The 16,655-nt window shown below is 37.7% G+C and overlaps 3 protein-coding genes across 3 annotated transcripts; all 3 read left to right on the top strand.

Annotated features, from left to right (window-relative positions):
• Nucleotides 1-27: 27 nt before the first annotated feature.
• On the top strand, nt 28-3,794 carry LOC131772832 (uncharacterized). Its single transcript, XM_059088790.2, has 3 exons — nt 28-171; nt 2,118-2,528; nt 3,008-3,794. Exons 1-3 carry the CDS (start codon nt 111-113, stop codon nt 3,124-3,126), a joined length of 591 nt encoding a protein of 196 aa, XP_058944773.2. The 5' UTR covers nt 28-110; the 3' UTR covers nt 3,127-3,794.
• Nucleotides 3,795-4,105: 311 nt separating this feature from the next.
• Nucleotides 4,106-7,479, top strand: LOC131772847 (uncharacterized). Its single transcript, XM_059088807.2, has 3 exons — nt 4,106-4,172; nt 4,913-5,813; nt 6,254-7,479. Exons 1-3 carry the CDS (start codon nt 4,106-4,108, stop codon nt 7,341-7,343), a joined length of 2,058 nt encoding a protein of 685 aa, XP_058944790.2. The 3' UTR covers nt 7,344-7,479.
• Nucleotides 7,480-8,258: 779 nt separating this feature from the next.
• LOC131772817 (uncharacterized) lies at nt 8,259-15,503 on the top strand. Its single transcript, XM_066174527.1, has 3 exons — nt 8,259-8,483; nt 11,696-12,016; nt 13,217-15,503. The coding sequence occupies exons 1-3, from the start codon at nt 8,429-8,431 to the stop codon at nt 13,597-13,599; spliced, it is 759 nt and encodes a 252-aa protein (XP_066030624.1). The 5' UTR covers nt 8,259-8,428; the 3' UTR covers nt 13,600-15,503.
• Nucleotides 15,504-16,655: the final 1,152 nt, after the last annotated feature.

The following is a 16,655-nucleotide window of genomic DNA, read 5'->3' as shown; positions in this document are numbered from 1 at the left end:
ACAACCCTAATGAAAGACGATATCACGTCAATATTGATAGACAAGCATTACAATCGAGTTTGGATTCTAGTCACGTACGGAACGAGACTCAGTGTGTTGCTGAAGAAGACATGAACACGAGTTTCATCATTGTTGTCTTGGCTGCAGCGGTAATTTCAAACATTCGTGGAGGTAAGAGCATAATATAACTCTGATGAAATTTTTGATAAAAATACTTTGTAGACACTACAATTCAAAAGCCCTTGTGCGACGCTAAGGAAAAATTCCTTTAGATATAGATTCACTTTGTATTGTTGCTAAAAACCTGACTCTTTTTCTTTTCTTTACTTCCTTTGACTCTAAATTTCAACTCAGGACTTTGTAAACATGTTCGTTTTAAACAATTGTTTTCTAACGCTGCAAGTGCATTGGAGTAAGTAACAAGTAACTCAAATCATTGTGGACTGCTCCTTTCAGTTTCTTTGTTTTAATTTTTTTTCTTTTTTAAGTACAGCATTGTTTCATTTCGTGACTTGAAATAAATTCTTAAGCCAATATAATCGTGACATGATAAAATAACATATAGATAATCCAACAACATCAAATTATTGCTACGCCGTGTGATTTACGTGTGATGCTAAGAACATACTCTTCATATTGTGGTAAGAGAATTTTTGGGAAAGTTTAAACATGTTTTAGGCTGAACAAGTTTACAAAAAGTATTCTGTTGAAAACCAAATTTTATGCTCAACTGGTATTACATTTCCGTATCATGACAGTATTGGCCCCAAATCCCTTTTTTTAAAGAATGACACCCTCTTGGATGTCCTCAGAAAAACATTTAAAGCATTTTGGGCGATAAAACGAGTCTAAACACAAACGTTCAATAATTGATGAGCATCGTTGCTCACGCAGGAAAAAAAGAAAATCTCATATCAAATGTAAAGCTTTATCTAACTTGAATAGAATCTATAACATGATGCGTTTTCACGACTAGAAGCTTTATAGAAAACTAAAATACAATTTAACGAGAGAAGTAGACTTCTGCATCTGAGGACAACTACAAGTACACTTTGTTGAAAGTGTACTTGTACATAGTTTTTCAACAGAGTGGTTAATCGTGATGTCTATTCCAAAAAAATCAATACCAATTGAAATAAAACATTGTATTTATAAAATAAATTCAATTTATTGGAACTTTGGCTATATACGAAAGAATTCAAAGCTAATCACTACATCAAACAAATTACAAAATAAATTATGAATAACTTTTACCAGCTTGCATTGCTTTGGCAAACTTCCGTGCACATAAATAACTTTAACATACTGTGGCATCCACATTCAACAAAATCCTTTACTTAGACCATGACATTAACTAGTTCAGGTCTGTACGTTGGAAATCTTGCTAAGAACGGGAAATTTAGCTTTTACTCTCAGAAGTTACAGAAAATAATAGGGATCTTAGGAACAGCTGTCTCTTTTACTTCCCTTAAAAGCAATAAAAAAAATTAAATAAAATTAGACGTGTATCTACGAGTTCATAGGTGTTCGTGACAGACTCATTTAGCCACCTCCAGACTATATAAGATTTTCACACTTTTTTTTAACTTGAAAATGTCATATGTATTGAGTGGGCACGTGAAAAACATTTGAAAAACATTCAAAAAATGTAATCCCCTTCACAGAGAATTTTCCATTCACGCTTTAAGTTCGTGGATATGTTGAAGCCTACACGTGACTGAAAAACTCGCATTTACGCAAGCATTTGTCTAACAAATTAAGAGTTTTAGTGGAGAACATGACGCAAGAGGTGATGAATAGGTTGTGGGGTAGTTAGCTGTCTTCAGCAAACCCTCGTCATACAGCATTTGAACTTCAAGCCTGAAGTTTTGATTCCAAAAGCTTAGATACATGAAATTTCATTAAAATAAGCATCTGCGATGGCTGCATATCTGAGACACTACTGTTCTCAAAGCGATTTACTGAGGTAAGTAAGGAAGGTCATTGCCGTGAAAGAGATGTCTTGAACGGAAAATTTGGATAAGAACAGTTTAAGGACAGAATCGTTAGGAACATTAGCTTAGTAACATCTACTATGTTTACTTTCGAAAGCTTAACATTAAGTACTCTTTTTTCAGTTTTATCTCCGTCACCTAGTTTACCCAAGGAAAAAATTCAGCTACAATGCCTCCACAACTTCATCTTTTTGAAAATCGACTTAGACGACATTCCTAACATCAAGCCGTCTTCTCTACGTTTACGGCAGTTGTCATGCGAGCCATATTATGTTGCAAACAGTAGCGCTTTCTTTAGAGTACCTTTTCGAGGCTGCGGGACAACTCGCGGAACCAAGGGCAACTATATTTCTTTTTCAAATACTGTGGAAAATTCTGCGAGGTCATTAAATGAATCACACGTGGTAGTATCGAATGGGCTCAAATTACACGTTCCTTTTACGTGTTACTACCGTTCAAAGTACACCATAACTGTACAGGAGACAGAGGGGGCTGAAACGAGAAATCACAGTGCACGGAAACAAAAGAGTGAAGGTAAGGCACAGGAACACAACGAACTCAGAATGACTGATCTAATTTCGTACCCAGATCCTACCGTATAACTTTGGCTGAAGTTACAACCGCTCAGCCGTGGAAGGTCTGGGTTCGAGGCTATGACTGATCTTCCAACATTTGGTGTTCCCCTGGCAATTCAATGGTAACCATATATATTCTTGTGTGGAGGCACAAGAACCGAACACAATTTTCCGGTCAGGTCTCGAACCCAGACCTTTAAGGTTTTGCAAGCTTCATATTACGCAGGGCGAGTTGGCGCAATAAGTTCAAAACCGTTCACAGGACTGCCATATTTGATTTAGGCCTGGAACAGATGATAGGAAGAAGGGGACGAAGATCATTCAAGAAATAAAAAAAAAACAGAAACTAGTTGATCGGAAATATTCTATTATTATTTCTGTCTCAGCGAAGAAAAAAAAGAATCTGCTAATTTGAATATTACCAACATTTCTTGTCAGGTCACGCAACGAGGTCAAGTCCAGTCCCTGTAGAATCTTCGTCTGATGAAAAAGTAATACCCCTCACTTATAGCATTGTGTCTGTTATGTTCCTGTCATTATCATCTATCTTCAACTGACATTTGCTTCATCTGCCACAGTCTGGCCGCAGGACTCCAGCTAGATTTGATTTGAAGGGAGGGGGTCGGAGAAAAGAAACCTCACTGCAAAAGACAGTTTTCTACATGATTAACTGATGATGCCTTAGAGCCCACGTCTCTCTGCTTAAATCGAGAAAAAAATCAAAACAAAACAAAAAGGGGAGGGAAACGCGCTAATTTCTTCCTTTCCCAAAGCTCCTCGCGCCTAGCTCATGTCACCAGTTTCTCGTACTTAGTTCTCGTTCTTCAGGCTCTACAGGAAAGTTTTTTTAGGGTCCCGTCTTCACCTTAAAAACTGCGTTTATATCCTTTAAAATGGACGAGCTCTGTTCTGGCTCGTGTGAGTTTACTATGCTTTCCAGACGTACTTCAGGCGACTAAGAACCTATCACACATGCAAAGGTGACTGCGGAACGCTATCAAAGCGTCCAAAAATTCTTTCCCTACACAAAACGTTATTTGCCCAAAAACTTGCTTTAGACTCAGCATCTACACCCCTACTCTAAACTCAAGAAGTCGCGTTAACTTAACAGATTCAAATAAAGGTCTCCGGACGTGGTTAGCTAATAAATCAGACCACGCGCATGGCACGTGAATTCAAATAACATATAAAGAGTGGAGGAGAAACGAACAAGGAATCAAAGTGGCACAAGTGATCGAGGTGATCTTTATATTCGTAAAGGTTGTCACATTAACTTATCATCACAAATATATGGTCTCTTGAGATGAGCCTCCTAAATACAACTGTAAATAGAGGGCTCTTGTAAATTGTTTTGGGCAATGATGACAAGAGGAACGTCTAGCGTTATCGTGTGATGACAAGTGTCACGAGTGTTACCTCGCGCGCGCGCGCCAAAAAGCCGTCTATGACGTTACTAACGAATCGTTCGCGACGTGGGTTGTTTATTCTTCTTTGAGAATTCCTTGTGTTATCCACGTGTGGTAGCCCAAGACAAAAATGAAGAGGAAAAAAGTTTTCACCCTGGTTTTATTGAGCATTCTGATAACAAACACAGTTTGCCAAGGTAAGAGTCACCGGTGAAATGTCTAAGATTTAGAAAAGCTCATTTAAAAGCAGCTTGATAGCGTTGCAGCTATCGCGCTTTAGGATTTGAAAGAAAACTTAATCAGTATTCCTTACAAACTCCTGAAAAACATCTTAAGATGTTCTTTAAGAGTTTGTAGAAATACTGAAGAAGAATAGAACAAATTCTGGCTCATTTTGAAAGCAACGGATCAAGTAGGGGTCATTATTTTAGCATTTAAACCAAATTGTATTGACCAAAAAGCTGTGGTGAGAACCGGAAATGAGAAACTTTTAACTTTCGGTCGCCGTCTGCGTCTCCGAAACGTTTATGCTGAAGCTCCCTTATGGAATTGCCTTGTGTGGCATAATGAAAATAGGAAATGTCACTTGCAGTTCTTCTAATGCTTGAAACTGCATACTATAAATACATACGGAACAAAACACCAAAAGCAAAGACGAAAATTTCATTTCCTAATAACACTGCAAGATCTCAGGTCATAGAAAGTTCTCTAAAATACCAAACACCATCAGGTTCTAAGCTCAAATTCAAGCTTGAGCCAATAATATAGACTTGACATTAACGATGAAGAGCTTGCAAAAGAGTGCTTTGAAATATTAGTAATTTTGAATAATGCGCGCTTAAAGACTAGATCGAGAAGGTTGTTGGTCTTCCCTCTTGTTCCTTTTTCCCTTGAGCCCCACCAAATTGTCATATTATCACTTTTTTTCATGTCACAGATATACTCTCATCCAATGATGAAATGATTAACGATGCCCCTGGCGGAAAGGTTTTGCCAGCGTCAAAAGATGCTTCAAAGCCCTCAAAAGATGAAAGAGATCTTAAAGATGGCGAGATAGACAAATTTTCCGCAAGGTTCATGCGAGCGTTTGTTGTAAGCCGAGCGGCGAAGAAAAACAGAAAGCCCGCTTCATCGAATGGGGCACGAATACATGGTTCTAAATCTAAAAAAGGGAAGCATAGATTTGTGTTTCCGTCGAAAAATTCAACATTGAGCACAAGCAAACCTTTTGAATCGATCAAAACAAAAATTCAACCTGCGGTTCCCCAGTTGACAACGGTATCTACTGAAGGAAAAATTATCTCTTTTGAATCGATCAAAACAAAAATTCAACCTGCGGTTCCCCAGTTGACCACGGTATCTACTGAAGGAAAAATTATCACGTTAACTGACACACCATACGAAAATTCAGAGAGAATTTTACATGAAGGTGGTGCTACTAAAAACGACAAGAGAAAATATACACAAAGTGATAAACACAAATCTCGGCCACAAAATAAAGACATAGTCACTGAAGAGCAAAAACCTCGCGGTGGGACCACAGTAACACCACTAGTACCTACCCGACATGGTACCACCACAGCAATACCAACCGCTACCTTTCTTGTTACCCCCCGAATTCAACCATCTGAAAGACTTCGTTCGGAATTGTCTTATGATCATGATAAAGCTGGATCTGATGAGGATACAAAAGACGAGCGTGTCACTAAGAAAGGAAAGAATTGTCGTTTCTCAGCTGAAGAGCAGCCAAGATCAAGTCCGCTAGCCACAAACTTTGCGGGAGTGTTGGCTGGAATTTTAATTTTGTCGCTGATTTTCATCGTCACTCCTCGTTTAACGTAAGTAGAAACCATTGCTTAGACGTTTTTCGAAATTCAAAAGTCTGTGATTGACGAAATCATATTCTCATAAGTCATTCAGCAGGTAAATTATTATTGAGAGTAAGTCACTCTCTGCTTAAGAACCCATTTGCCGATTCTTCTCGCCGCAAAAGACGAGCCCCCTTATTTGCGCGGAAGAAAAGCGGTATACACCACTTTACGTCAGGCGCTCGGAATATTGGAACTTTGACGTGCTTGTATTACATTACTGTAATGTATTTAAAAAATCTCGGCGCTGGTGCGACTTTAGAGACTTGAACTTAAAATGTTCTTTTGCTCGCTTTAAAAAGCAAATTTTGTTCACGTGCCTGCTCTTTCAGAGTGCAGAGGCAAACCAGTCTACACAGAGAGATCAAATTGGTTAATTTTATTTTACTCCATTTTTTTACTTTTAATAGAAGAATTTACAGCGACCGCTGGAGACGACGGAACAATCCTGAATTCGGCTTAAACATTCCACCAAATGGTTACTTAAGCGAAGAGTTGAGCGAGGAGGAAATCATCTTTGACCGAGCAGTCCTGGAACGAAAAAATAGTTCATCGAAAAATGGTTTCTCTAAAGCGACATCCTGGACATCTTCAAAGTGGCTGTCACCTGACCATTATTCAAATATTCAGTCTTCAGGTGCAAAACAAGAACAGAAAATATGGACATTGACCGAAAAGCCGAGGTCTACCCCTCTAATGGCTGTTCCTGAGAACACTGAAAACCCTGAAGCAGAGATTTTGACCGCCAATAAGAATCTGGATCCAAAATTAACGGAGTCTTGGTTATCCACTTCATCCCTGTCTGAATCAGAAAATTCTACACCGGCTGAAATATCTCGGTCTGGATCTCTCACCAGTGTATCTATATTTTCACTGACACCTGAATTTGGAGGTCTTGACGATGAATTCTCCTCATACGAGTCAACTTCAAGTTGTGGCCTTCCTGACACTAAAGTATCCGAATCACTGCCTGCAACAACCCTCTCGACTACTGCTTCAACTGAATCCTCAATTGTGACCATCCCTGAAACATCATCATTACCAAACCCTTCTACTCCTCATCAGTTCTTCAGTTTGTTCCTTAACCCGGCTTCTTCTGATAAATTGGCACACACCTCGTCGATGGAACCAGATCGCATCAGTTCGTCCTCAGAGTCCTGCAAGACAGATGCGACCCTCCCAGAGCCATCGCCTTCACCACACTCATCTGCTACGCGGCTGTCCTCAATTCTAAGTCTACAGCCGGTCTCTTCTGATGAACAAACACTAACATCGTCAGTAGCAACGGATCGCAAATCCTGCAAAATACCCGTGGCTCCTCGTAATGAGGTTGTTATTAGAATAGACGATGACGAGGACAAAGAAATCTTTCACTCGAATGAAAATAATGAAGAAATAGTTGGCAAGGATGTGAAATCAGCGGGTCAAGTATCGATAACAATGGAAGATATGGTAGAGGAAGCAAGCAAAGACACGTTGTTTGTCAGTCGAGTGTTGTAAAACAGGTTGCAAAAAACTGGTTAAATTCTTAGATTTACCGTACCAAATCGCGAATCTCACCCGTAAAAACAATTTGTGAATGAGCTTGAATCTTTCAATTGATATGCTTTTGAGTAAATGAACTCTAATGCTTGGTTTCGTCACGGTGTTGACATCATTGATAGAAAATAAAAATGTCAGCAACAATTGAGGATTGTAGCGATACTTTATTCTCTTTTTTTTTTACTCAAAAAGGTTATCAGTATATCTTGAAATCTGAAGACAGTAAATAAATTTATTCCGAGTTTCTTAGCTCACATACGTGTATCCGTTCAGCTCTGCTGCTGAATTTTTTATTCATGTTGTTCTAATAGATATTTGCCAGAATTTTATTTCTCCTTGTGAATATTTTCCCTTCCTTCAGATTGTTCAATGTTCTTTTGGTGCCCTTCCCACAAACCCTGAAAGCGAAGTTGTTTCTCAAGTAACTAAGATTTATATTTGATGAATGAATTTGAAAGTGAAATGTTAACTTGCAGCACACCTGCTAAGATAATTGCTCTACTTGATCCTGAAGTAACTGTCCCAGTTCGTATTCGCAAATACTGCTGTAGATGTAAATCTACTGACGTTTTACATATTGCCGTCATACAGTGGTTTTCAAATAGGAAAATGCTAAGGTTGTAACCATAACATCAGCATAAACATTCGCTCAGTGGATGATGTCATATCATTAGACAATACTCGACATCTCGCCCACTTGGTCGTTACTAATTTCACTCTAGTGGGAGGTGTTAGGCCAGATTTTGTTTATCTATTATTGAACGTTCTTGTGTGTTTTCTTAAGCCATTTTGAAGTGCCGATGATGTATGAAATTTCTTTACTTGAGTATACGTCATGAAGTTGAATGACAAGGTGTGAATCAACGTTCATAATCTCGTGACAAAAAAAAACATCTGTTGTCCCACCCTCCAAAGTGTTCTTTGGACTCGGATAGATAGCACGGGTCCGAGCTAATATTTCACAACAGTTAGGAGTTGAGGTTTTGAGCGTGGTAAGCACATAATCTGTTCAGCTGTTTTAGTTGTTCTACCAGGACTACAAGATGAAAGTTACTTTGGTTTTGGGCTTAGCTTTCTTCTGCTCACTCTGGTTAGGAGGTAAGCTGATGTTTCTTGTGCGAAATACTCGACTCATGCGTGTGGTGGTTATACGATTTGCTCGAAGGCCGCTTTTAGCTCGAGAGTGAAATCTGACATTGTCGTTTCTCTTGGAAATGCAAATTGCCGTTTGAGAGTCAGTTCGTCGGCTAATAATTATTGTTTTCTCGTGGTTCACGTACAAAGACATCGATGGATCTTAAAAAAAATAGTTGGAATCAATAACGATCGATGGTCGATCACGAGCATGTAGATTTACTTAAGTGACGCAAAGCTTGGCAAGTGAGACGGAAAGTTCAAACTTCTAGACTCTCAATCAACGTGCATAATGACTGAAGATAGGATTTCGATTGTTTTTTTTTGTGTGGAAATTACATTCCCGTATTTTGAGATAACTTTTTTACATACATTTGCGCTGTTTAGACTGGAGTTATGTTACGAGAACAGGGTAAATTTGCGAATGATATAACGACAGTGGAAGTCCAATATTTTTTCCGCATACAAAGAATTTCATGAATCCTCAACTACTGGGATCTGTGAAGAAGTTTTCTAAATGTCAATACTGAAGCTAGCGTTTCCTTTTGTTAACTTTTTACATTTTGTATCATGATCTTCCACACATTTAATAACTGTACAGCTAGTCTGGTCGATAATGTAATGCCGCTACTCAAATTAGCATAGCTATTTGTGCTAGATATGCAGGTGAAAATCGCGTCCATTGAATTTCGTTTAATTAAAAATTTTGTAAGACACCTTCTATACCGAAGGCAACCGCAAAAGCAGTTGAAACTGGCTTGTGTGGAAAGTTGCGGAGATGACTGCCCGTAGTTAATTTTAAGAAATGATCTCCCATATATATCCGGTAGATTATAATAGCTCTCCGAGTTGTTTTGCCGTAGCGCGGCTTAGTGGTCTGTTTCAAGAACATGCTGGTAGCTGTTTGACTCGCAAGAATAGTAATGCAGGTCTTAAGTTTCAATTTAAAAATTATTCATATTGATCTTGAAAATTTTACTTCGAAGAGCACGGTGGTGAACGTGTCAGACAAAACCGAAATGTCAAACGCGAAATGATAGCAAGCTAAGTAACGAAAGCAGAGTAAACAATTTAAGGGGGCTCCCTTGGGCTTTCTGACCACGTGAGATCTGGGTGGGAACATTGTGTGAGCTTGAAAAGTGTTAATATGCAGAATAAAAAATGGTGGCTTGACACGATTGCATGATTGTTATCTGAAAAGCTGTGTTAAAACAGTTTATCATATAAACTATGGTGTTATGCAAAAATTTCCAACCCTTAGAAAAGCCGTAACAACACACATGAAAAAATATCATACTGTTTCACCTGTGTTTGATATCACCAATCAGCTGTTGACACGTTACTTACTTTTCACATCACTTGGTCAGGGTTGATGAATGAACGACAAAGCTTTCACCATTCTCAATCCATGGTGGTTTGTTGGAATTTTTTTTGAATTATAGCTGCTAAAATACTGAAAAATCCATAACACTTACAGACAGTGATGTTCAGATGTTCCTAGAGAGGGAGGAAAACCAAAATGTGGAAAGAAAAACTGAAAGTTACATATTCAGAGGTTTATGTAATGGCATTTATTGTGGCTGAGAACAAAGATCGACCTGGAAGGTTTGCTACAGGCTGATTGTGGCTGTGTGCCTGAGAGATTTCTTCTGTCGGCAAGGACCAAGTCAATAACCGAGAATTCTGTATATTGAAAATTACACCTATTGTTTGTTTTTGTAGTGTTTCAATGCATTTTTTCATATTGAGCCTTAGCACCAATGCACTTTATGATTTTCATTCAGGAATTATCTATCCTTTTATTTTCATTTGTTAAGAAAAGTTGAATTTTCTTGTCAGTGATGGAGCTATCGCGTTTAAAGGATAAACAAAATAATACATGGTTGCTTGTAGATATGAAATTTCTCCTCTCATGTCCAACTCGAGCTCACTTGTGAGATATTGAGTTCACTTGAACACTCGAAGAGAAATTCCATATCTATGCATGCCCATATATTATTCTCTATTTAACACAGTACAGTTTTTAAATGATGGAATCTAGGGTTTCCAGCAATATTCATAGGCCTTTTACATCTGATAAAGAGGTGAACCAAAAAGAAAACATCATGGGAAAGATTGCTAAAGGGCGATAGATTCGAAAGGTTATGCGTGCTCATATATACATCTTGGTGAACTTCTATTCCATTATGTATGTTTTGTGACAAAGAAATAGGGATCTTTCGAGCAAGATTTATTGCATTTCCATCAGTGGAAACAATGGTACTTCCTAGTTGACGATACTTCCTAGTACCTGTTGGTAAAAAAAGTTAATAAGACCAAATTTGAGATAGAGGAAGAAAACACAAAATTGCAAATAGCGAGGAAGTTACCTTTGTAACCCCCATTTATTTTGGCTTTTAAATGATTGGTGGGACAAATTTCTCAAACTGTGAAAATTTTGAGAGATTTCACAGCATCAAATTGATTTAAATCAAAGGCAAAGCCAAATTATCAGTGGCAAGGACCTCCATTCATGTAGCCTGGCTTAATAACAGAAATCATTTTGATAATATTTACTACAGCAAACATGCAATAGTCTGAACCTTTCTTATCGCCTGTTGATTGCTTTGAGTGACCTTGAAAAACAAAAACAAACAAATTTTTTAGAAAAACATAACTCTGGTGTGTACACCAGCATTGAGCAAGAACTCTACAGAGCCTCCTTAAAGTAGTAGTATGTCGTGCGATTCAAGAGAATTCTGATCTTTAAAAGTACCCATCTACTTTTGCAGCTACTCTAAATAAATATATACATATATAATATATATATTTATATATATATATTTATATAATTATATATATAGGTATGTATGTACAAGTATATATGTATATATTGTTTTTAGTTATTACTGTTATTTCAACATTATTTTTATATACCAAAGACCACCTTGCAAAAACTAAAGACAAATTTTTATTAAGAACTGGATGTTTCAATGTCAACCATCATGAGGCCATTATCAAGAGGATGATGAAGATTACTCTAATATAGCAATGAGACCTAATAGATTTAAATAAATTGAAATAAGATATGAAACAAAGACCTATGCAAAAATACAGCCAGTTTACAGGTTCATGTGTTAGACTGGCCTGTGTATTAAAAAACAAGGCAGTCAAACTTGTTCTTGCTTTCTCTGCAGGTTCACTATTAAAATGCTCATCTTGTTCAAGTAGTCTTTCCTATGATGATTGCCAAAAGACACTGACAGTAGATAATTGCACTAATCCTAACCAGACATGTTACCAGGCAGAAGTGAAGTCTGAGAAAGGAGATGTTGTAGAATTTACAGTGCAAAAGGGATGTCTTCAAAAAGATTTCTGTGATGCATATAGCAAAGGGGACATAGGATTTTGCAATACAAAGAGAGAACAAAATTTTACAGTAGACTGCAAAGGAAAGTGTTGTTTTGATGGAGATGAGTGTAACAAGGGAAATCTTTTGAATCCGCCAATCGACCAAGGCAAGTGCACTGTTTTCAGAGGAGTTATTTTGTAAGAAGGCACATTTGCATGCATATAATATTTTGATAGTTGAATTCTATTTTTTTTGCATGCTTTTACATGCACAGTTAAATCGATCCTGAACCGTTGGACTGTGTGGAAGCTGTGCTAAATTTAAACCCTAAAGTTAGCGTTTACCCTCAACTTCTTATGTTTTGCATCATGAATTGCAGCATAATTTACCTTAAATAAATGGCGTAATGCATGGCCTGTTGATAATAAGCAACACAACAACATATAGACATAGTGTGAACATGTGCCATCCTAATTAAATTTTGTAGTAGGCTCTGATCCTATATTTTCAAGGTTTCTTTACATGTCTTTGCAACCCAAGGAATTCCTCATCTCTTAAAGTTTCCTGAGAAGCAACCTTTGGTGGTGCAGCAATTATCAAGAGAATGATGACTTTCCTAATATAGCAGAGATTCCAACCCTCCCGATTTGATCGGGAGTCTCCCGATTTGATGTCTTGCCTCCCGCTCTCCCGATTTTTACCAAATTCTCCCGATTTATCATAAAATTCTGAAAACTAGGGGAAAATTGCTAATCTTTAGAATTTTTGGCGATCTGTCACAGTGAAACACTCATATTATACTTACTTTGTTCGTGAAGAGCACTACGGTATGTTATAACTCAGGCTGGAATGATGTCAAAATTCAGGAAATGGCACTTGAGAGAACCTAAATTTGCAAAATTTCCCGGGGGCATGCCCCCTGACCCCCCTAGAAGCTCGCGCCTTTGGCACTAATAATTACTCCCTATTTTCCATCACATGGGGTTGGAATCTCTGATATAGCAAGGAGACTTACATGACCATGTAACGGTTAAATTAGCCCTGTGACCTTTTAGAGTGACTTGGATCTAATTTCTCTTTACAATATCATCCCTGACTCACCCATTCGCGTCATGAGAATCAAGGAGGTGATCACCAACTAAGGAAGCTCTTGATCGGTAAACAAATTCTCCTTATCAGCACCTTAGGAAATGTATAGAGAACACTATGGAGAATGTGCATACTGATGTTAAGGCATAAAATAAGGTATCAAACCCCAAGCAGTTATTGGGCACCCTCTATGTGCTCAGCTTTTAACACAGCTAGTACATTTATTAAGTCAAGTATATTTCTCTAGTAGGAATTTCTTTTTTTTTTAACACCTCAGGTTTGCCTTTAAAGTGCTCATCTTGTTCAAGTAATGTTTCCTATGAAGATTGTCAAAAGAATTTGATGACAGTAAACTGCACTGAGGACCAGGCTTGTTTTCAAGCAGACGCCAAGTATGAGAAAGGGGATGAGGTAATAATTACTATTCAAAAAGGATGTGTTGGAAAAACCTTGTGTGATGCATACAGCAAAGGGGACATTGGGGAATGCAAAACAAGGAAAGCACAAGGATATACAGTGGACTGCAACGGAAAGTGTTGTTTTGATGGTGATGAGTGTAACAAGGAAAATCTTTTGCCAAACAACCAAGGCTCTGCATTTTTAATCAGTGTAATGGTCTTGCTGCTTAGTGTGCTCTTGACTCTTAGTAATGTAAATTGACTTTGAAAAGCTTCCATTTCTCTGACTTAGCAACCTTTGAATCTTTTATTCAAGGGGTATGTTTAAAAATCCTAATAGAATTCTTAAAAACCTCTAGATTCTTGTTAACTCTTTGACCCATAACACTCAGTGACTAACATCAAACATTTAGGGTCACAAGAGCAAAGGAAATAATCACAACTGAATAAGTTCTTGATTGTTAAACAAATTCTCCTTGTCAGCACCTTAGGAAATGTATAGAGACCAGTACAGAGAATGTGCTTACTGATGTTAGAATGTAAAGGGTTTAAGAAACTGGTTGTTCATTGGGCATCAATTATCAGAGACTCTATAGCTTTAGAGCAGAATCCTCCAGTTAAATTTCCATTGCCTAAGCTAATTTTTATTTTCAGACATGTAGGATATTCTTCAGTTATTTTATGCTATCATAAACTGCTTCTACTATTCATAATGAAAACAGTACTAACTTAATTGTCTTGTTTCTCTTCTTTTGTTTAAAAAAACACGAGGAGAATTTGATGTTCGGATCACAAACCCCTTTCAACATGCATCCTCATTTTATTACTGGACAAGACTGAGTCATAATGATACATGCTTTCCATTGTAATGTTTTATATGCTCCCATTTACTGTTTCACCCACAGAGGTGTTCATTATGTAGAGTAGCTTTGTGTTATTTAATGCATTATGTGAGAAATAGGTGATGAAAAGAGACAAAATATTAGTTGTAAGAGGGTGCCTGTCAGATCAGGATATACACACATCCCTTTTACATATATCACCGAGTTCTCTTAACTAATAAATAAGAAATGTGTATGAGTTACAATGCAAGGTATTTAAATCAGATAAGTAGGGTTGAACATGAAATAGGGGCAGATGGGGGCAAATTTCTCCTATAATGGGTTGACCCTTTGACTCCCAGAAGTGATTAACATGCAACCTCTCCTTATAAAATGTATACATTATCCAGCAAACAGGTAATGAGAATACTCAGACTTATCATGTCAAAGTTGTTGTCTTGATCTAACACCAAATTCTTGTCACTAATTTAGGTACTAGGAAAAGTATAACAGCTTGAGAGCAGAATTAACAATCAGATCTTGGGAGTTCAAGGGTTAACCTAAAAAGGATATCAATCTTAATTTTCTTCATATCAAGTTTTCTTTTCAACATTTCTTTTTGTTTTTTTTTTTTGACTCTCTTGTCCACTGTATTGATTTATCCACCAAAGTTGGGAGCTTAAAGTGTAAACTTGCAGGCTTCTTTTCAAGCCCGATCTTGTGAGAATCTTACTGTTGAAGGCTTTAGAGCATTTTTTAACAAAAATGGTTGGTTTGTGACTCCAGCAAGACTTGATATAAGCAAATGAGCAGCTGTAGTATTCATTTTCCAGTTTTTCTTTGATTCATTCCAAGGAAATGCGCATCTCATTCGAGAAAATGATTTTGAGCTTTTTATAATCATAGGTAAGATTATATATAGGTTGAGTAAGATACTAGCTGATAGGTTTTACCAGTAATGGATACATAAGTAAACTGAGGTGAATTAAAAGAGGCAGTGTGTAAAGAGCCTTTAAGAGGTTGATTTATTTTAAAAAATGCTATTTTATGGTTTTAAACCAATTAGCAAGGAAGTGCGTGAATTCTTTTATTTTGAGCTGTGTTTGTGTTCATGCCATTGCTTAACAGCGTGTCCGTAGGCTCTCATAGATACTGTCTCATAAGCGTCTTACTGCTTCTTACAAGCCGGTCTGCTTTACCCGTCAGTGGAAGATTTACTGAGGTGTGGCACAAGAAACGTCAGAAAGACGTCCCAGATAGCAGCACCTATGAAAGCATTCTTGCAGTTTAGTTATTCTATAGCATAGACTTAGTGCTTCCAAAAATAAAGGATCTGTCGTTGCAATTTTTGTTGAATTATGTGTTAGACTGGAGCTTAAAGTTATCTGTCTATCTAAATGGTTCTACTGGATATTTGGGTGTCTATAATTATTAGAAAAGACTGTTCCCCTCATGTTATCCACCTGAAATTTTGGTAACGTACCGCACAAGCTAGATTAAGCGCCCAACCTCGATAAGCGCCCACCCTGAATAAGCGTCGGGTTCGAATAAGCGCCCACCCTGTAGCAAGGGAAAGTTAACAAGCGCTCAGCCATGAAAAAGTGCTAAAGAAAAAAGCGAGCGCAAAAAAAATTGATAAAAATAAGTTGGAACGCTTGTCACTTATTTATTGGCTGTTCATACTCTTGAGGACATACGTCTCACGTTTTGCCCGCTCGGCTGAAGGAAACAGAGAACCCAGGACTATGATGCAGATTCGGGTAAGGAAAGGGTAGCCTGTACAAAGCTCTCAGTCAAAGTGCAGGAACATGGATCAAGCGACATTAATGAGGTCTCGAAGTACATGCGAAGCTCTCTTTTCTTAAAAAAATTTAAATCGAGAAAAATAAAAACAACCCTGTAGCTTCCAAGTGCCAGTTCGATGCTAGTCTGGTGGTTTCAGTCTCCTCTATCCTCCCTACCCATCAAAGAATCCCGCGGGGTGCCTTCAACCATGAGCTTTCAGATTTCGGCTTCACTGCAAATTTTGCACGGTTCGGTCGAACACCAGCGTGTAGGATATCAGAAAGAACACATATACAACCCATGTTTAGTACAGAATCATCAAACTAAATTATATAAAAATAAAAAATAAGTCAAATAAAACAAATCGAGAGTTGAGCAACCACTGATAAACATTGTGGTTAGAGAGGCAACAAGAAATGTCCGTGAGTAAGAAACGATTACATACCAAACGAACAACGCTTCATTTTTTTGTAAGAAATGGAGAACGCTTCCCTTTGTTGTTAGAAACGAACAACGCTTTTAGAATCGTTTTCAAACATATTTCAATTCCGAGCATACGATCGATTTCTGTGTAGTCAAAGTCTTCATGGTATTGTTAGAAACCAAGAAAAAGTTTCTCAAGCTTACTAAACGTCCTTGAGTAAGAAACGATCACATACCAAACGAACAACGCTACATTTTGTCGTTGGAGACGAACAACGTTTCCCTTTGT

Source organism: Pocillopora verrucosa, chromosome 11 (assembly GCF_036669915.1).
Source record: "Pocillopora verrucosa isolate sample1 chromosome 11, ASM3666991v2, whole genome shotgun sequence".
Classification (NCBI taxonomy): domain Eukaryota; kingdom Metazoa; phylum Cnidaria; class Anthozoa; order Scleractinia; family Pocilloporidae; genus Pocillopora; species Pocillopora verrucosa.
This window is presented reverse-complemented; position numbering and strand designations above follow the sequence as displayed.